General features: G+C 41.9%; 1 protein-coding gene across 1 annotated transcript in view; it reads left to right on the top strand.

Annotated features, from left to right (window-relative positions):
- Positions 1–12,576, top strand: part of lars2 (leucyl-tRNA synthetase 2, mitochondrial) — a 28,932-nt gene extending 16,356 nt beyond the window's left edge. The window contains exons 11-21 of the mRNA XM_035672920.1: positions 95–210; positions 332–615; positions 4,499–4,597; positions 6,561–6,698; positions 6,780–6,880; positions 7,505–7,684; positions 7,898–8,067; positions 9,013–9,090; positions 9,182–9,293; positions 10,316–10,443; positions 12,180–12,576. Coding sequence (XP_035528813.1) covers positions 95–210; positions 332–615; positions 4,499–4,597; positions 6,561–6,698; positions 6,780–6,880; positions 7,505–7,684; positions 7,898–8,067; positions 9,013–9,090; positions 9,182–9,293; positions 10,316–10,443; positions 12,180–12,359 — 1,586 coding nt within the window. The 3' untranslated portion in view covers positions 12,360–12,576. The remainder of the gene's footprint in view (positions 1–94; positions 211–331; positions 616–4,498; positions 4,598–6,560; positions 6,699–6,779; positions 6,881–7,504; positions 7,685–7,897; positions 8,068–9,012; positions 9,091–9,181; positions 9,294–10,315; positions 10,444–12,179) is intronic.
- The last annotated feature ends 4,040 nt before the right edge of the window (positions 12,577–16,616 follow it).

Raw genomic sequence — 16,616 nt, 5'->3', positions numbered from 1 at the left:
GGGTGTTTGTTTTTACTCTCTCAAGAGATCAGCTGTGTGTGTATTTGTAGGTCTATGTTGTTTTACATGTTCATGCTGCACTTGTGTCTGACAGGTATCCCAGACTGCAGTGAGGAGGATCTGTCTGTGGCCACAGCTCTAAACCTGAGATGGACCACTGTGCTGAAAAGCGACAAAGATGACACACAAACTCTTATCAACTCCGATGAGGTCAGCACCGTTGATGATGAACACGCTTTTGATAAAAGGATTAAACTATGATTTTGCCTCATAAGTCCTCTATAGAAATTTAATGTAATGCTCTTGTACCTGTCCTTTGGACTTTCTGTAGTTCTCAGGCCTTACCAGAGAGCAGGCGTTTGACTCCATTACCCAGAAGGCCAGAGAGCAGAAGGTCGGTGGCCACCTTACCAGCTCGAAGCTCAGGGACTGGTTGATATCAAGGCAGCGTTACTGGGGCACGCCCATCCCCGTGGTGCATTGTGGGTCCTGTGGTCCAGTTGCTGTCCCAGAAGAGGAGTTACCAGTCACATTACCGAAGCTGCCGTCTCTCACAGGAAAAGGTGCGTCGCCGCTGGAGGCTGCTCACGACTGGGTTAACTGCACGTGTCCCAGGTGAGAAGACTGACATGTTTTATGTAAATGTACTACAAGGAGTTTTTAACTGGTTATGAAACGGTCTGTATTTAATACTGATGCCTCTTTATGACCAAACAAGACCATCACTGATTATTCATAATGCCTGCCACTGGGTCAGATTCATACAGATCAGACAAAACAAAGCGATGGAGACACTACCATTGGGACCGCCAAAGTCAACACAAAACGTAAAGTGTATCTCCCAAAGGACTTGCAACGAGCCCACATTGTGTCTTATCCAGGTACATTGGGGTCAAAACTGTATTAATTTATAGCCGATCAATGTGTATTTGTTCTATAATCAATACTATTATCTTGCGGTGGTGCTGCGGTCTCCCTCCGAATATTAAAATGCAGTCAGATATGCACAAACTATGGACCTATAATACACAAGAGACTGGCAGCCAGTAGCTCAAGATACAATATTAACGGGTAAACTATTCATATGTGTTAACATTTCAGACTACTGGTTTATTATTTGTGTATATATAGTTAAAGTGCTACTGTATGTACTGTAGCAGCTAGTTCTGCCTTTCAGCTGCAGCTCATTAGCTGAGAACAAAATACGCTATTTGTTGAGGCTTGTGAAGCTGTAATCAGCTGCAAGTGAACTGGGGGTACAGCGTCTTACAGCTTCTTATCTGTTCATTCTGAAAAGACAGCCGGTCGACTTGTCACCTCCTACAGCTCGACACTCTAAATAAAACACTCTTTCACTACTGTCGTTCACTGGTTTGTAGCTTTAAATATGTCTTCTAATTTATTAATTTAAGGTAAGCTAGCCACTGCATGGTGGTTTTCCCCCCCATACACAGTAATTGTAATCTTAAATGTGACCTGTGGAGTTTTCCTGTAAACAAAGTTTCTGTTTACTTTCAGTGTCACTCACCGAGACGTATTGTGTGTGTCCTTGAGGTCTAACAAACGTGTTGAATGCATTCTCTTCCTCACAAAGCCGATTTTCTTAAAAGTTCCTAAAATGTGCATTGTTGTACATCCATATCTTTGTCTCATTCGTCACCGCCTTTGTTGGCTCATTAGTGTGTTTCCTGACATGTTACTGTCACCTGTTGGTCAGTGGAATAGTGTGAAGCAATTGGCTGGAATGTGTATTGCATCACCCATGTCCTTGGTGGGGGAAACATTGCTCCATCGCGTAATACTGATCAAAAAACTTCCCACTCCCACTCCCACTCTCATATGCAACTTGTGACACACAAGAAGACATTCCTTCATTTTAGTGGGTCATAAGGCAACAAAAGATTGGGAACCACTGACTTGTTCTGATTTTAATTATTTAGAAATTAGACTGTGTTGTCTAATTTTGAGTGTTTAAACATAACCAAACATGATCCTAAAAGTATTTGAAAATTGGGAAATTGAGTGTGGGAATCCAATCAGCAATTTCTCTTACTAACCATGATGTACAAGTTCACTTGTAGATGTTAAACCCCATTTGCACAGTAAAACCACCCTGCTGAACGACACATGAGCACTGCAGTATTAGCAGATCAGCTCCATCTGTGATGTTGTAAATAAGATGCAGAAAAGGGTGGAGGACGTGTTATTTCTTTTTGGCATAACATGAGCGATTGGGGAAATGATCCTGTCCATTATGGTGTTAGTGGAGTGAGAATTGAATTATGCGTAAACCATCTCCTCCGTACGTCCTGTATTTCCTCAGGAGACCAGAACCGACAAAATTAGCCCGCTGTCAGGCTGGCTAAGAGCACTGACAGCTTTACAAGAACACAGAGCATTGAGAGCGAGCCGTGAATTGTGTGATTAATACTTTTGTTCTGACGAGGTTATGTAATGAGTGGCATCTGTGACAGGAGCAGCATGAGATGATGATGATGGATGTTATGTAAGCCAGCTGTGGCTCCAGAGACTCGCACGTAATGTTCAAGCGTGCGCGCACATTTACCTTTTGTACACAAAATTACAGACACACACTCGGCGAGTCACCTCAGTGAATGAGTTTGAAAATGTTTGATAATGCAGAATGCCTCCTCAGGCAGCGTCTCCAGAGTCCTTTGCTGACATGGGAATTCCTCTCTGAATACGACTAATCACCGTCGTGGCACCATGTTGATTAAAACAATGGCCCACTCAGTCGCAGATGGCACAAGCCATCAGATTGTGTTCACTCACTTCCACACAGCTACTATAATTCCTCCCATCAGCAGTGATTGATGGCTATAATCGCCAAAATGCCGTTATCTCCTCTTTTCCCATCTCCCCTCCGTTGTTAAGTGTCTGTGGAAATTTGTTCTCTTCACTCGTCGACCATGTCCAATTAAAGTTTGAGAGGAACGCAGACGAGCAGGGTGATGAGGGATGGTTGTATTTGTCCTTCAGGAAGTCATTTCCTGTGTGCTCGTCTCGTTCCCCGACCCTCGGCAGCACTGTAAATTGGCCTGCCAACTGAACCCTGCCTCAGCTTAGCCTGGCTGGGAAGAGGGGTGCGTGTGTGTTGTTCCATGATTACGCAGGTAAAGAGAGAGACCACCTAGTTAGCACAGCACTCACACATTTGCACGCAGTCACACAGACACAGCAGATGGAGGACTACTTTCCATGGGAAGAGAGCCTTTGTGGAGTGGGCAGCTGCCTCTTTTGCCTCATCTGTTTGAGAGCCTTTTGGCTCTTTCTGGCTCATCCTGCGAAAACACACACTGACACTTTACACACTCTTGCATACAGGTTGCTTCAGATTTGGTTACCTACTTTTGTTGTTGGGCTCCTTTCATGGCTTAGAGAAGGGCCATCTCCAGAGAGAGTACGCCTGTGTGTCGTCTAATCTGATCCCTAATAGTCTGACTGTACCAGCTATGTGTCAAATGACCACAATCTGGCCTCTGATTGGCCAGTTTGGTGTGAAAGAGGAGGTTAGAAATTTCACTTGCTCAAGTAGAACTTTTTGCACTCATTTTCTTTCTCCATTTTGTGAAGTTTCTATCTTTGAATTTTTTTTTGTAATGGGAGGTTCTTCGTTATGCTGCTGGGTTTTCATCATATAACACCTGGCTTCCAAATATTAACCTTGCTACACCTTAGTCTTGTTGCTAGGCAACCTTCAGCTCTTACCTCATCATCACAGCCTTATTATAGACCGGTATGGTAGGTGGTCGAGGGGTTTTGCCTCTCGATGTGTTTGTCTCTGTTAGTGAGTGGGGGATGAAAAAAAATTAGACTGTCAGACAAATGTTAGACTAAACAGAAACATCCCATAAGTCCAAGAAACAATACATGCTCTGTTGAATAGTAAAGCTCAAAGCTGTGCTTCTGTTTATCTTTCTGGGACACTGATTTTAACTCTATTGAGACTCATTATAAAGTAAAAGGCAGATGCTTTCACTGTTCCATTAAGTGCTTTAAATCAAATCTGAGCAAAAAACACTTTCCAAAAGCTCTCTTTTCCTGTGTCTTTGCGGGTGTCCTCTCCTCCACTGTGAAAGTGATGTTGGCAGATTCGCATCACGTACCCAAGTGCTGTTTGGCTTGGATAGATAGGGGCACAAGGTGGCATTTCCAACACAAACACATGATCATGTGTTGGGCCCTGCCAGTTCGTTCCCTGTTAGCACAGCCTGTTAGTCAGGGCACAGGAACAGAGCTCTGGTGCCAGCCCGGCTTCAGCTGGGCTTCTCTGCAGGGACATGACCCCCACAGCCAGATGGAGCCAGCTTTACACTCTCTTCACACACACGCAAACACACATAAACCACATAATGTGCCATTTCACTAAGCATACAAACAAGGATTGTTCATTTGTTTGCTTTATAATTTGTCAGGCTAATATTGATTTTTGTGCTGCCTTTGCCAACTCTCTTTGTCTCTTTGTCTCCTCTGTCAGGTGTAAGGGCCCAGCGAGAAGGGAGACTGACACAATGGACACATTTGTGGACTCAGCCTGGTATTACTTTAGATACACAGACTCTCATAATCCAGACAGGTATGAACAACCTCCTCCTGAGACTTCAATTTGCTGGTTTTCAACCATTTTTGACTCAGTGACGCCACCAAATGCTCTGTTATTTATTTTTTCTCTCGCATGTTTTTCTTTTTTCTCACACTGTGACAGATTTTAGCACAAATTGCAGAGGTCTTATTTACACTCTGAAATAAAGAGAAAGCTGCACAAGTGTCTCTAGCAGTGGGTGGATAAGCATATCTGTCTGTTTTTAGATATTTAAAAAATACATTTTTCTCTATGTAATCTGCAGAGTAAATGGAATAGATGTTCTCTTTTGCCTCACACACACATTGCATTTCCACAAACATACTTTGTTCTATATATGCTATTTGAAAGTTATGCTCAAACACATAATTATGCTCACTGTATGATCACCCACTTTCTCCCATTTACCTGTTTCAAACATGCATATACTGGCTTTGTACACTCACGCACACACAGTCACACACTCCCTCTCTCTCTCTCGCACGCACACTTGCCTGGAAGTTGCATTCCCTGCCAATAGAGATTATAGAGCCATGGCTGTCACCTGCCGGGTTGGTGGCAATACCCTGAGCTTAACAAAAGAGATTAATTTCCCAGTGCCCTGACCTAGCTGTAAAGCTGCTTTAAAAGGGAGGAGGACTTTTCTCCCCATCACTTTTCTTAGCGGGACAGATTATGGCACAACAGAAAAAGCAATTACACTATTTGTGCTTTTCAGTTAGCCTGCTGAGCCTCATGTGCACGAGGGTAAACAAAAATAGGAAGCAGGAGATTTTGGAAGTAGCAAGTAAGAGGAAGGAAATAGGAAGAGGGTGTTATACGCAAGTGTGTGTGTGTGTGTGTGTGTGTGTGTGTGTAGTTATGTATTAGAGTTCCCTGGCCTGATGCCAGCAAACTGAAAAAATGATTTTCAGCCTTGTGAGTTCATAACTTTTTTCCCTGGTTCAATTATCCGGAGACACCATCAGCCAGAGAGGTGTAGAGGAGAGTAATGACTGGTGTAAAAGGTGACACACACAGATAGCAGACTGCCCTATGAAGCATCATTAGGTGGAACCCCTGCCTTCGCTGACCATCATGCCAGTCAGGCTAACCACATGCAGCTCTCCTGCTGGAATCTGGAAAAGAAACGGCCCGTTCTCGGTTGATCTCAGATAGGCTTTTCTCCACAAACACTTAGCTGTCAACCTAAAGCTGAGTTTAGAGGAAGTCTTCTGAGCTGAATTTGAAACACTTCAATATGTTTTAGTTTAGTTTTTTGTGAGTGTGAATCCAGTGAGATAGAGGAGGCTTCAGGATGCTTCTGTTCACTTCATCCCTGGATCCTTGTGTATCAGATTCAGCCTGCCCCCTAGAGGAAGTGTGTGTGCATATTTATAAAACACATAACCAGTGCTATAAGAAAAATGCATTCTAAGAACAAATTTTATATTTGCTTTGCCACTGTACTTTCTCATTCATCTAATAATAATAATAATAATAATGCTATAACAATGAAGTTTATTTATACATCACTTTTCAAAACAAAGTTACAAAGAAAACAGATCTTTATCAAAAATTTCAACACCACAGTTAGATAAAGTTACTCAAATAGTCCAGATAATGATATAAAATAAAATGCACCGCAATAAAATAAGAATAAGAATTAATGAAAGGCTTGACATCAACATCATATACTGATCCTATATCTAGGTCACCAAAGCTCTTACATTTGCTGTTCCAAACATGTCTAAACAGGAAGTCATGCATTTGATAATTAGTGGTAGTAGTTGGCGTGGGCACTGAAAGCTTCCATGCAGAAATTATAAAAGAGCAAACAACATTTACATAAACTTCATCAACAGAAAATCTGAGGATGGAAAAAATTGTTGACATATCTCTGCATACCACCTCAGACTCATAAAGTCAGACACTGCTTCTCAATTCACAGCTCCCTAATCTTGCTCTTCCTCTACAGGCCTTTTGAGCGCCACCTAGCGGATCACTGGCTGCCTGTGGACGTGTACATCGGAGGGAAGGAGCATGCTGTCATGCACTTGTACTATGCTCGCTTCCTCTGTCACTTCTGCAAGGATCAAGGTCTCGTTGCTCACAGGTGCAGTACACGGTGCTTCATCCGCCTTTGCTGTGCATGTACATGCGTGTACGTGAATTAACCCTTTTTTCTGTCTTTCAGGGAGCCTTTTTGGAAGCTGCTGGTCCAGGGTCTAATCAAGGGCCAGACTTTCAAGTCAGACAGCGGCCAGTACCTGAAGAGAGAAGCAATAGACTTCACAGGTATGCGCTACCTGAATCTGCTGGGTATTTGTCAGTGTGACACATCTGTAGCAGATTGGAGAGGAAAGGCCTTCCCTCCATGTGGCTCTGCCAGATTTTCATTATTTTTTACTGTAGTACTGTATGTAGTGGCATCAATACCCTAACTTATCCCCTTTGTGCTGCTAATAGCTCCCTCTCTCTTGTGCTTTGTAACTTTTCCTAGTTAAATGACAAGTTAACCAGCTACTCCTCACAAAATTCAAATCACAAGACATCCTTTGAAGAGACCTAAGAGGTCTCTCACAATTGGCTTCATGCCCAAGGATTTTTAGCTTCTCTCTATTGCTTAGTAACAGGATAAATAGTAGATACTGGTGGCGTACAGAGAAAGGGAAGCCTCTTGATCCTGGTGTTATAGACTCAGATTGTCTAGGCCTTACATATTTTGTCAACAATTTCATCTGTCTTTTTTTCTGATTGTAATTGAACAGGAGCCGACAGGAAACAATAAATAGTTACGTTAAAATGGTTAAAATTAGGTTTGCAAGTTCTTACCATTAAAAAAAGAGAAGCAGGAAGACGACTGAATTTACAGTATACCACTTTGTCCACCAATCTCTGACCTCTTGACTTCTAACCTAGATAAGGAGCCAGCGTTGCGCGGAGGCGGTCATGTTGAGGTGACTTGGGAGAAGATGAGCAAGTCTAAACACAATGGTCTGGACCCTCAAGAGGTGGTGCAGCAGTACGGTGTGGACACAGTTCGACTCTACATCCTTTACGCCGCACCACCTGAACAAGACATCCTCTGGAATGTCAAGAGTGAGCCGTGATACTGAAACCTTAAGTTATTATTCAGCATTATAAATTCAGAATGATGCTAGTGCACGTTAGTTTTGTGAGATTAGGCTTTATCTGAATGCCATGAATTGTTTCCTCATGAAACTGGTATCAGTTGTTTTCAAATAAAGTAGATCTTTCTCCCACAGTATGTAAAAATATCCTTTTCTTCTGTGTCTGTGTCCATCACCTCAGCGGACGCACTCCCTGGGGTCCTACGATGGCAGTCCCGCCTCTGGCAGCTGGTGACCAAGCTCAGGGGAGCTCGGGAACTTGCAGTCGTCCCCTGCCCCTCCTTGCTGAAAAAGAAAGAGCTGGCAGAGACCAAGAAGATCTGGGAGAACAAGAACTACACCATTCAAGAGGTAGTAGCTCCTTAGCTGCAGCCTGGCTGTGATCTTGAATCAGTGGCTGTACATATCTCATTTTAGCAGTTAGATATTGCAACAGTCTTTACCAGTAGGGGTCAGTAATGGGCCCAATTTCAAAATCCCAACTTTTCACAGTAAGTTAGTGTTGTCCTTCCTTCAGTAAGAGTAAATCACCCTGTTGCATCTGCCACCTTTGTTTATGTTGAATTTAATTTCTCTACTAGTACAATTATCTGGGGCTTTTAATGTGGAAATAATTCATTTCCTTTAGCCTGTTTTACACTGCAATAGATTGTGATGGTGAAGGCATGGTAAGATGCCTTTTCACAATTAAAAGGTAATATATGATAACATGGCCAAAGGTAATATGTTCCTAATTACACAGCCCAGTACACAGTGCTGAGCTCCAGCCTTTCCATCCAACTTCCATCGGAACCTGAAACCCCCAGAGTAAAGAGTAAAGAAGGAGGGGATGGAAATTGATTTTAAATCCACTCTGTCTCCTTTCACACTTTATAAATAGCCTCCTTTGGCTGCCAGGTTTGATTGTCTCTCTCCACCCCTCAAGGCTGCTACTTTTAAAGGACCTCAGGCGGTTTGCCATAAGCCTCCAAAGCCGAGGCTGTCCTTTGATCCGTCCCTCAGAAAAGCCTTGGTGATCGACCTCCTACTCCCTAAGGCCCTTCCAAATGGGTTCTTCTTCCCAGAAGGCTAAGCAGGGGGATGTTGACACGCTGTATGCCTTCAGCTGGTACACATGGTGATAACAGGGAGGAGCCTCCTCTTTCGGGCCTGTCATTGTTAATAATTCTTTAGAGAGCAGACTCAAAAATATTCCATGATGCAGTCGGTCCATCTGGAAGCATCCGTATGTCCAGTACCAAAACAGAACATGAGGCCTCATCATTTTTACTAACTGACTGTTGTTGGTATTTTCAGGTGACATCTCACTTCACAGAGGACTTCCTTTTCAATGCAGCCATTTCTCGCCTGATGGGACTTACCAATACACTGAGTGTGAGTGTGCCCCACGGTACTTTGAAATAAAGATGTCACGTTTATCGCTACTGTTTGGAAATCACGTTTTTACCACTTTGTGTGTGTTCAGAGTGCAACAGTCAGGGTGGTGCAGCACAGTGTGGAGTTTGAGGAAGCTCTGGCTGCATTGGTAATGATGACAGCACCTATGGCCCCTCACCTGGCGTCTGAACTTTGGGCAGGTTGGTGACAAATTATTTACAATTAATAATAATAAATGATGCACTCAAACATTCATACATTCAAAGTAAACTGCACTAAATGCATATTATTGATTTAATTTGTTTTATTTATTTATTTTAGACTGTGAATATTACTAGGAGTCACTGTGTGGTGAATTAAAGGTTTAGACTAGCACAGTGACATACAGTAAGTATGTGAGGTTTGTGGTAGAATGAGGTTATTTTTAATGTCTGTAAGAGGAAGTTGCCTCCGATAAATGTTAATGTGTACACTGCCGCTTATCTAATACTAGTGAATGCCCAGCAGTGATGTAATCAACCACCATTAAGTCAGTAAAACTTTGAGACTCTTTCATTCTTTTGTATTACTGTTATACATACTGTATACAGTTCACCTAAAAATACACTCACTGTCCATCAAATGAAACTGAAAGCGGCTGCCAGCTCTTGTCTAAGCGTAGAAAACAAACAATACAAGGGAAGATCTAGCGTCACTTTTTGTGCCTCATGTGAACACTTGTCCCCGCTCTGGCCTGGAGGACATCCCCTTATTGTTGATGACACACGTACACAAGCATTCTGCACACAGCTGAGAGAAAAAAGGTTTTGGAAAAAAAAAAACATATTGTGCAGCTAATAGCCGCAGTCAGGAAAACCTGACAGATTATCACTGAAAGGAAGTGGTGCAAGGGGCTGTGTGCATTTTGTGTGTACTCACATATGTATTTTTTTTTAAACAGGACATACAAGTGAGGGACATGTGACCTCTGCTGCACTCAGTCACGTTGTGCTTTTCACTCTCACACATTGTTTGTAATTCACACACGGCTCAGGATAGAGAGAGTTCACATCCTTCCCTTGGGGGTGGTGGGGTGTTGTTTGACCCTTCATCAAGACTTTTACTCTACCAAAACGAAAATACATTTAGGGAAAAGCAACATAAAAGTCAACCGCAGTTTTTTTCTCTGGCTTGCTTCACTGAAAGAGTGTTTCTCCTGTGTTTCCTCTTGGGTCTCTCCCAGGTCTTTGTCAGGTGAAAAACCCAATCAGCCCCCTCCTCCAGCATGGAGGAAACGTTCTGCAACAGTTCTGGCCGACTGTGGACCCCGAGTACCTGAATGTCCCTGACTTTGTGGAGCTGTCTGTTCTGGTAGGATCACACAGACGCACTCATGATCTCATGATTCTTTTTCTTTCTATGTTGTGCTCATGAAACACAAAAACAGAAGAAAAAACAGTTGTCAAGTTTTTTTATTTTTATGTTGGAACATTAAGTTATCACATAGCAACAGCCCTCTGCTCATTATTTATATCTAACTTTATTAATAGGTATACACACATACGTTTGCTCTTGCATCCACCAGCATTTTAACTCAAACTCTCCACTCTCAAACCCAAAGTCTTAGGTCCATGATTACATTCATAGTCTGTAATTTTCCAGGGAGCCTATGATTACCCTGTGTGTGCATGTCTGTGTGTCTATGTATGTGTGTGTGGCTGTTTTGTTTATGCGTCTGCATGTAAAGTGGTGTGCTTTATGCTAAATAGACAAGTGGGTCAATAATTAAAAGCCAGGAACAGAACACACCGTGTTATTCCTGACTCACTGTTACTCTCTCACTCTAATTTCATGTGCCTCTTTTATTTTTTTTATTTTTTTGCCCGTGAGCTCAATCACAGGAATAGTGAAACCCCTCAGCTTGGCAGTGTATGTCATCATCAGGAGTGAAAATGTGTGTGTTTTGTGTTTGTGTGCACTTTCAAAGGCGTATAGACAATCAGAGAGAATATCCAGCTGTGATGGGAAGATTCAGAAAATCAACTTGGATCAGAGCCAAACATCATACATGCTAACATTGGCACATGAATGAATGCAAACACACACACACACACACACACACACACAGAGTGTCTTCACAGTGTCCTGAATATTGACTTAGTTAAAAAAAAAAAGCTGAAACTGCTTTAATCTGACCATGCTCTTTCTATAGAGGGTCAAAATCTCCAGAGAGAACCCACTAATCCCCTCACACACACACTTACACACACATACATACATACACATGTGATGTGTAATGAGAGCAAAAGCAGTCAGCTGACTAACAGCACCTGTCTTCCACCGGCTGGATTCTCCCTCTGTGCTCTTACTGATAAACAAGAAACCACAAGACAGAAATAAAACAAACCTGGAGTCTGTCTGGGAGCAAAACTCCTTTACTGCATTCTTGTTTTCTTCTTGTTAATCTTTTGTACACAAAAGTTTTGTTATAAATCCTGTATCCTATAACCCATATTCTCCTAACACACACAGACACACACACACACACACACACACACACAGATGTACATGTATTTGAGCTCCTAGTGCTCGATGATGATGATGATGATGATGATGATGATGTTGATTTTACTTCAGACTGATCTCTCTGTTGTGGGCTTCCTCAAGCCTGTGGATGCAACCTCACTCCGCTGTCCTCTAATCATGTACTTGGGTTTGTTCTCAAAAGGGAGGCCAAGGCTGAGTGGCCACAGACACACACACTCACACACACACACACACGCACACACACACCATTAATTTCCAACCACTTCCAGGGACATGATCACATTCACCGTGTGCACACATACACTTGCTTCTAAACATTACAAGACTGAGGGCCATTCCCATACCTACCACTAAATATGTGTTTTTTCAGGGTTCACTGTATATGTGGAAGGAGAGGTGGAGTCTGTTATTTTGGGACATTTATGCCAGGAAGTAGGAGTTTTGGTGCAGCCAGACGGGGCAGAACTCCTGTCAGATGAAGACTTGTTGAAAAGGGAACATTTGACCGAACAAAATTAGTAACTTCTCCCATCTATTTATCTCTTAATTGTTACCATCAGATAAACAACAAGGCCTGTGGGACAGTGACTGTGCCGCTGGAGGTGTCCAAAGATTCGGAGCGGGTGCAACAGCTCATCCTGGAGAGCCCACTTGGAAAGCAGCTAATTGGCGAGCGCGGCATTAAGAGAACCATCCTCTCCCCCAGGACCGCCCTCATCAACTTCCTCATTGATGAGTGATGTTTGGGCATTCACTGCCACTTTTGTAAAGGCTAGATGGTTGTGAATGCCTGCCAATCAGGGACTCAGGAGGGACAGACAGACAAAAGAGGTAGATATGTAATAAATAAAGACAAAGCGAAAGGATGAACGTTGGTTTATATTAACTGTCTTAACTTAAATGTAAATTGATTTTTTATTTATATGTTCCTGTTTTTAATAAAAGATTCAAGAAGCAGTGGGTTTCTAGTCTCCTTAGAAATTCCATGTATCTGTACTTAAGTATTTATTTACTTACTTTAACTTTAACTTTTTACTTTAACTCCCTACATTTTTACACAAAACAGGCTCTCTACTTTAGTTTTAATGCATTTCAGGGGAGGGATGTTTATTATTATTTTTTGCATCATTGCACACCATCCCAACATCAGGACCGGTGGATATCACACATCAAAGATGTAACGTGACGAAAATGATGTAACAAGACAAAACAGACAAAAGAAGGAGACTCGACCCTGTTTGAAGTTTTCAGTTAGCTTTGCACAGAAACAGCCAGTAGAAATGTCCTTCAGAGAAACCAAGAGTACTTTTATACTTCATATATTTCAGAGCCTGTACTTTTTCACTTTTACTTGAGCAAAAAAGTTGAATCAGTACTTCTATTTGAGTAAAGAATATGTGTGTACTTCTGCCACTTCTGGAAACTGCCAAGGAATATTTAGCACCTGTCTCCTTCAGATCGTCCTCTCGTTTAGTCAGACCCTCTTGACGATCACACATGAGCCCAAACACCACTTAAGATTCCAGTCATCATTCCTCCTCTCACCCGTAACACCACTTTCCTTTCATTGCACCCGGGACTACAACTTCACACCTCTACTTCTGCCATATGTCTGCCTGACATCTAGGCTGAGTCACGCAGTCATGATCTGCCTTATCACGGTTTGTCGCTACCTCTGCTGCTCCTTTTAGCATGCAGATCTCTTCTGAGCACTGTTACACGATAGCTGTTTTTGGCTTCTAGATGTGACTCTGTGCTCTGTGACCCCCCATTTTTACCGGAAGCTCTTCTGGAAGTCACAGAGCCTATTGTGGTTGGGGATTTTTCAGCTATCATGACTGCCCATTGCTGCACTGTGCCTATTCATCAGCTCGGTGTCTCGGTCTCAACGTTGGGTCAACATGACTCAGCCATTAGTGCTGTCCTGGCAGAGCACTCACGCGCCAGCAGCACTGAAATGTATCCATGTGTACACCCACTGGCCTATCTTTAAAGGTTGGTGAGTAAGCAGTTATTTGATGCGTGTAAGCACTTGCAGTGCCCACGTCGCCTGTAAACAAGATTTTTCAGTGGCTGCCCAAGAAAAAGTCTAATATTTTGTCTGGTTTCAGTGTGTGAATGAACAAGAAGGAATGTGACCCCTTTTGAAAAGTGAGATACATGACTCAGTTTTGCAAGGTCAGCTTCCGTTTGAGGAAGTCTTTTTATTTTTATAGTATAAGATTGTGAGCTTGTGACTGATATAATCAGGCCGTATCTGTTTATCTAAGTAATAGAAGGTTTGTTTTTTGTTTAAAACAAAGTGCAGACAGAAGGCTAAACTTACTGATCCCCCTGATCCCTTTTTCCATATTTTAATACTCTATCTCTGACCATCAGGTGACAGGAAAAAGGCTCGCAGGAGAGACAGAATAACAGGAAGAGAAACCAGAAATAAGAGGAGGGGAGCAAAAAGTTAGTTATTCTCTGTATTGTCTCAGATTCTGTGAATTTGATCTTAACCAGATGCTCTTACAACAGACAATAGAAAGTATGTTTGTGAGTACTAGAGAAAGATAGAGGGGCATTTTATCTTCCGCCAGTGTCATGTTTCATCTTTCACACTTTTAGACTGTATGAAATTATAATTAGATTAATGGGAGGTATTTTTTAATCCCTGATCTCTTCCTCTTTTTGTGTTGCTTGTTCTTTTCACACCTTCCTTTAGACTCCCCCCACTACTAACAGCAGCTAATAAACAGGTCTGAACTTGAACTGGCCCGAACAATGAACTGAAGTTGCTGTGTCATAGCAAAGGGCAACATTGTAGTAATTTTAGATGGGACACAAATGCCAGGAAACACTTCCCAGACTGAAATTAATAAAATAAATATTTCTGTCCAGTGTTTCAGGTAAAATTAGGTCTGAGCCCTACTGATGCATTTGCTCTAATAATTAATTTTGTCACTAATGGCCCCTGGAGTCATTTAACACTTCTTTCGTAAACTGCAGTTTCCATGACGACTGGGATTATTGAATAGGCAACAGTATTCCACTGTGACTCACTTTCTCTTCAGACCACAGTCATAGTCGTTCTTACACAGGGAGATGTACGGCATGAATTGTCTTTGATGAGTTAAAAAAAATCACTCCCCCTTCCTCTTGAGAAACTCTGCTGGTGGAAAATAAGGGTGGAGTGCGCAGCAGTGCAGTCACAGTCACCCTTCATTGCACCAGTTGAGTCCCTGGACAGGGCTGTGTATTCTCACAGGGGGACGCGGTAATGCCACAGCTCATTATCTCGCTGGCCTCAAGGCTGGTAATTTGGTCATCCGTGGATATTTTTTGTGTGAGCTCATTGCATAAGCAGATTTTCACTAGTCCTTTTTATTGTTCTGAGGATAAAGCTCCACACATGCCAACGTTATTCAGCTATTTACTGTACATCTCCATAGTAACAGTCTTTTAGTCATTTTGGCCTTTCGTGAATGTGACATAAGCTTTGTCTAAGGCTGTGGACAAGAACATTCACACAGGGTGATATGTTTTGTATTCAAAGGGATCTATTTATATATTTTTGATTGAATAACCAGCATGTAGTCCTTACTGTAATGTTATATATGTTTAATGTTATATATCATAGGTGTGGTAAGTGTTACTTTCCCAGCTCTATTGCAACAAATCTGTTAAAGCCATCCATCCAACTACAGCTGTTGTCACACACTTAGCACACAGTGGTTACTTGAATCTGACTACATTTTGCAATTGCATGTGCTTTTATGCAAATGTGATTGCCTTAAAACAAACTAGCTTTAATCAGCAGTCTAAAGATAGAAGGTGTTGTAAGCTGTGCAGATTGTAAAAGCCCTCTGGATAAAATATATGCTTGGTTTTACATGACAGAAACAGTTATCCTTATAAAACTGTGAGAATTAGGCATTGTATGCCTGAAGAAAATATCACTGTAAAAGATGTTCAATTGAACTGATTATTGACACCATCAGAATTCCAGAACATATTGTGAATGTTTTTGCCCACATTGCCCACCCCTAAAATCTGTTAATCTAATATGTTTCTATTTTTTCTTGTTTAATGAGGCACTAAAGACAGAAATAGACCAATTAACATAATCGGTGAAACCAAATGAGCTCAAGTTTTCCAAAAACCCCCGTTGTTACCACATGTTTGAATTAACCACACTAGATATTACAAGAAGGAAGTGAAAATACACTTTGATGCTGAAGACGGCACACAAACTTTTTCATTCAGTTTTAAATTTGAAATTCCTAAATATAATAGAGAATGCTTTATGATACTTCCTCTAATGTATCTTGTGGTCATGCACATTATAAATGGCATACATGCACCCATCTTTACTGCAATATAATTGCAAATATAACACAACTTAGCTTCACTTCTGCTTCATGCATTCAAAAACTGACTTGCACATTTGATAACCTCAGTTTGCATGTGAACATGGTCTCAGGGGGAGTTACTGCAATAATACCATCAGCTGTTTTTAGTGAATATGTGTGAGAAAGTAATAAAGTTAAGCCTATTGCTTGAAGGGAATGATGGTGAGTGTTAACTCTTCTGTTTCAATCACACCAGCAGCAGCCTAGAGGACCCGTCAACATACTCACTTTTCCACATCAACTGGGGCTGTCAGACAATATATGCACACTCAGGCTCCATCTAGGACGCAAACAAACTTGTTCCTATGTGTTAACTGGGAGATTGGAGATTTTTTTCCATACACATTATGAGTGTATCCTATTATACTGCAACTCTCGAATATTACAGACTGGGTCAGGACACAGTATGGAGAGGTCACAGTCTGTGTGTGTGTGTGTTTCATGATCAGGAATGTGTGATGTCACTCAACCAAAACAGAGGGGGGCACAGCGACTGTAAATAGTCCCTTCAACCACAAGAAAAACACACCCATACCGCGGTTACAGCATAGTAAGATTGGTTTACATTATTAGATTGTTTATGAGATCCGAGAAACTTCAGAG

Source organism: Morone saxatilis, unplaced genomic scaffold (assembly GCF_004916995.1).
Source record: "Morone saxatilis isolate NCDOM2014 unplaced genomic scaffold, NCSU_SB_2.0 Contig24, whole genome shotgun sequence".
Classification (NCBI taxonomy): Eukaryota; Metazoa; Chordata; class Actinopteri; family Moronidae; genus Morone; species Morone saxatilis.
This window is presented reverse-complemented; position numbering and strand designations above follow the sequence as displayed.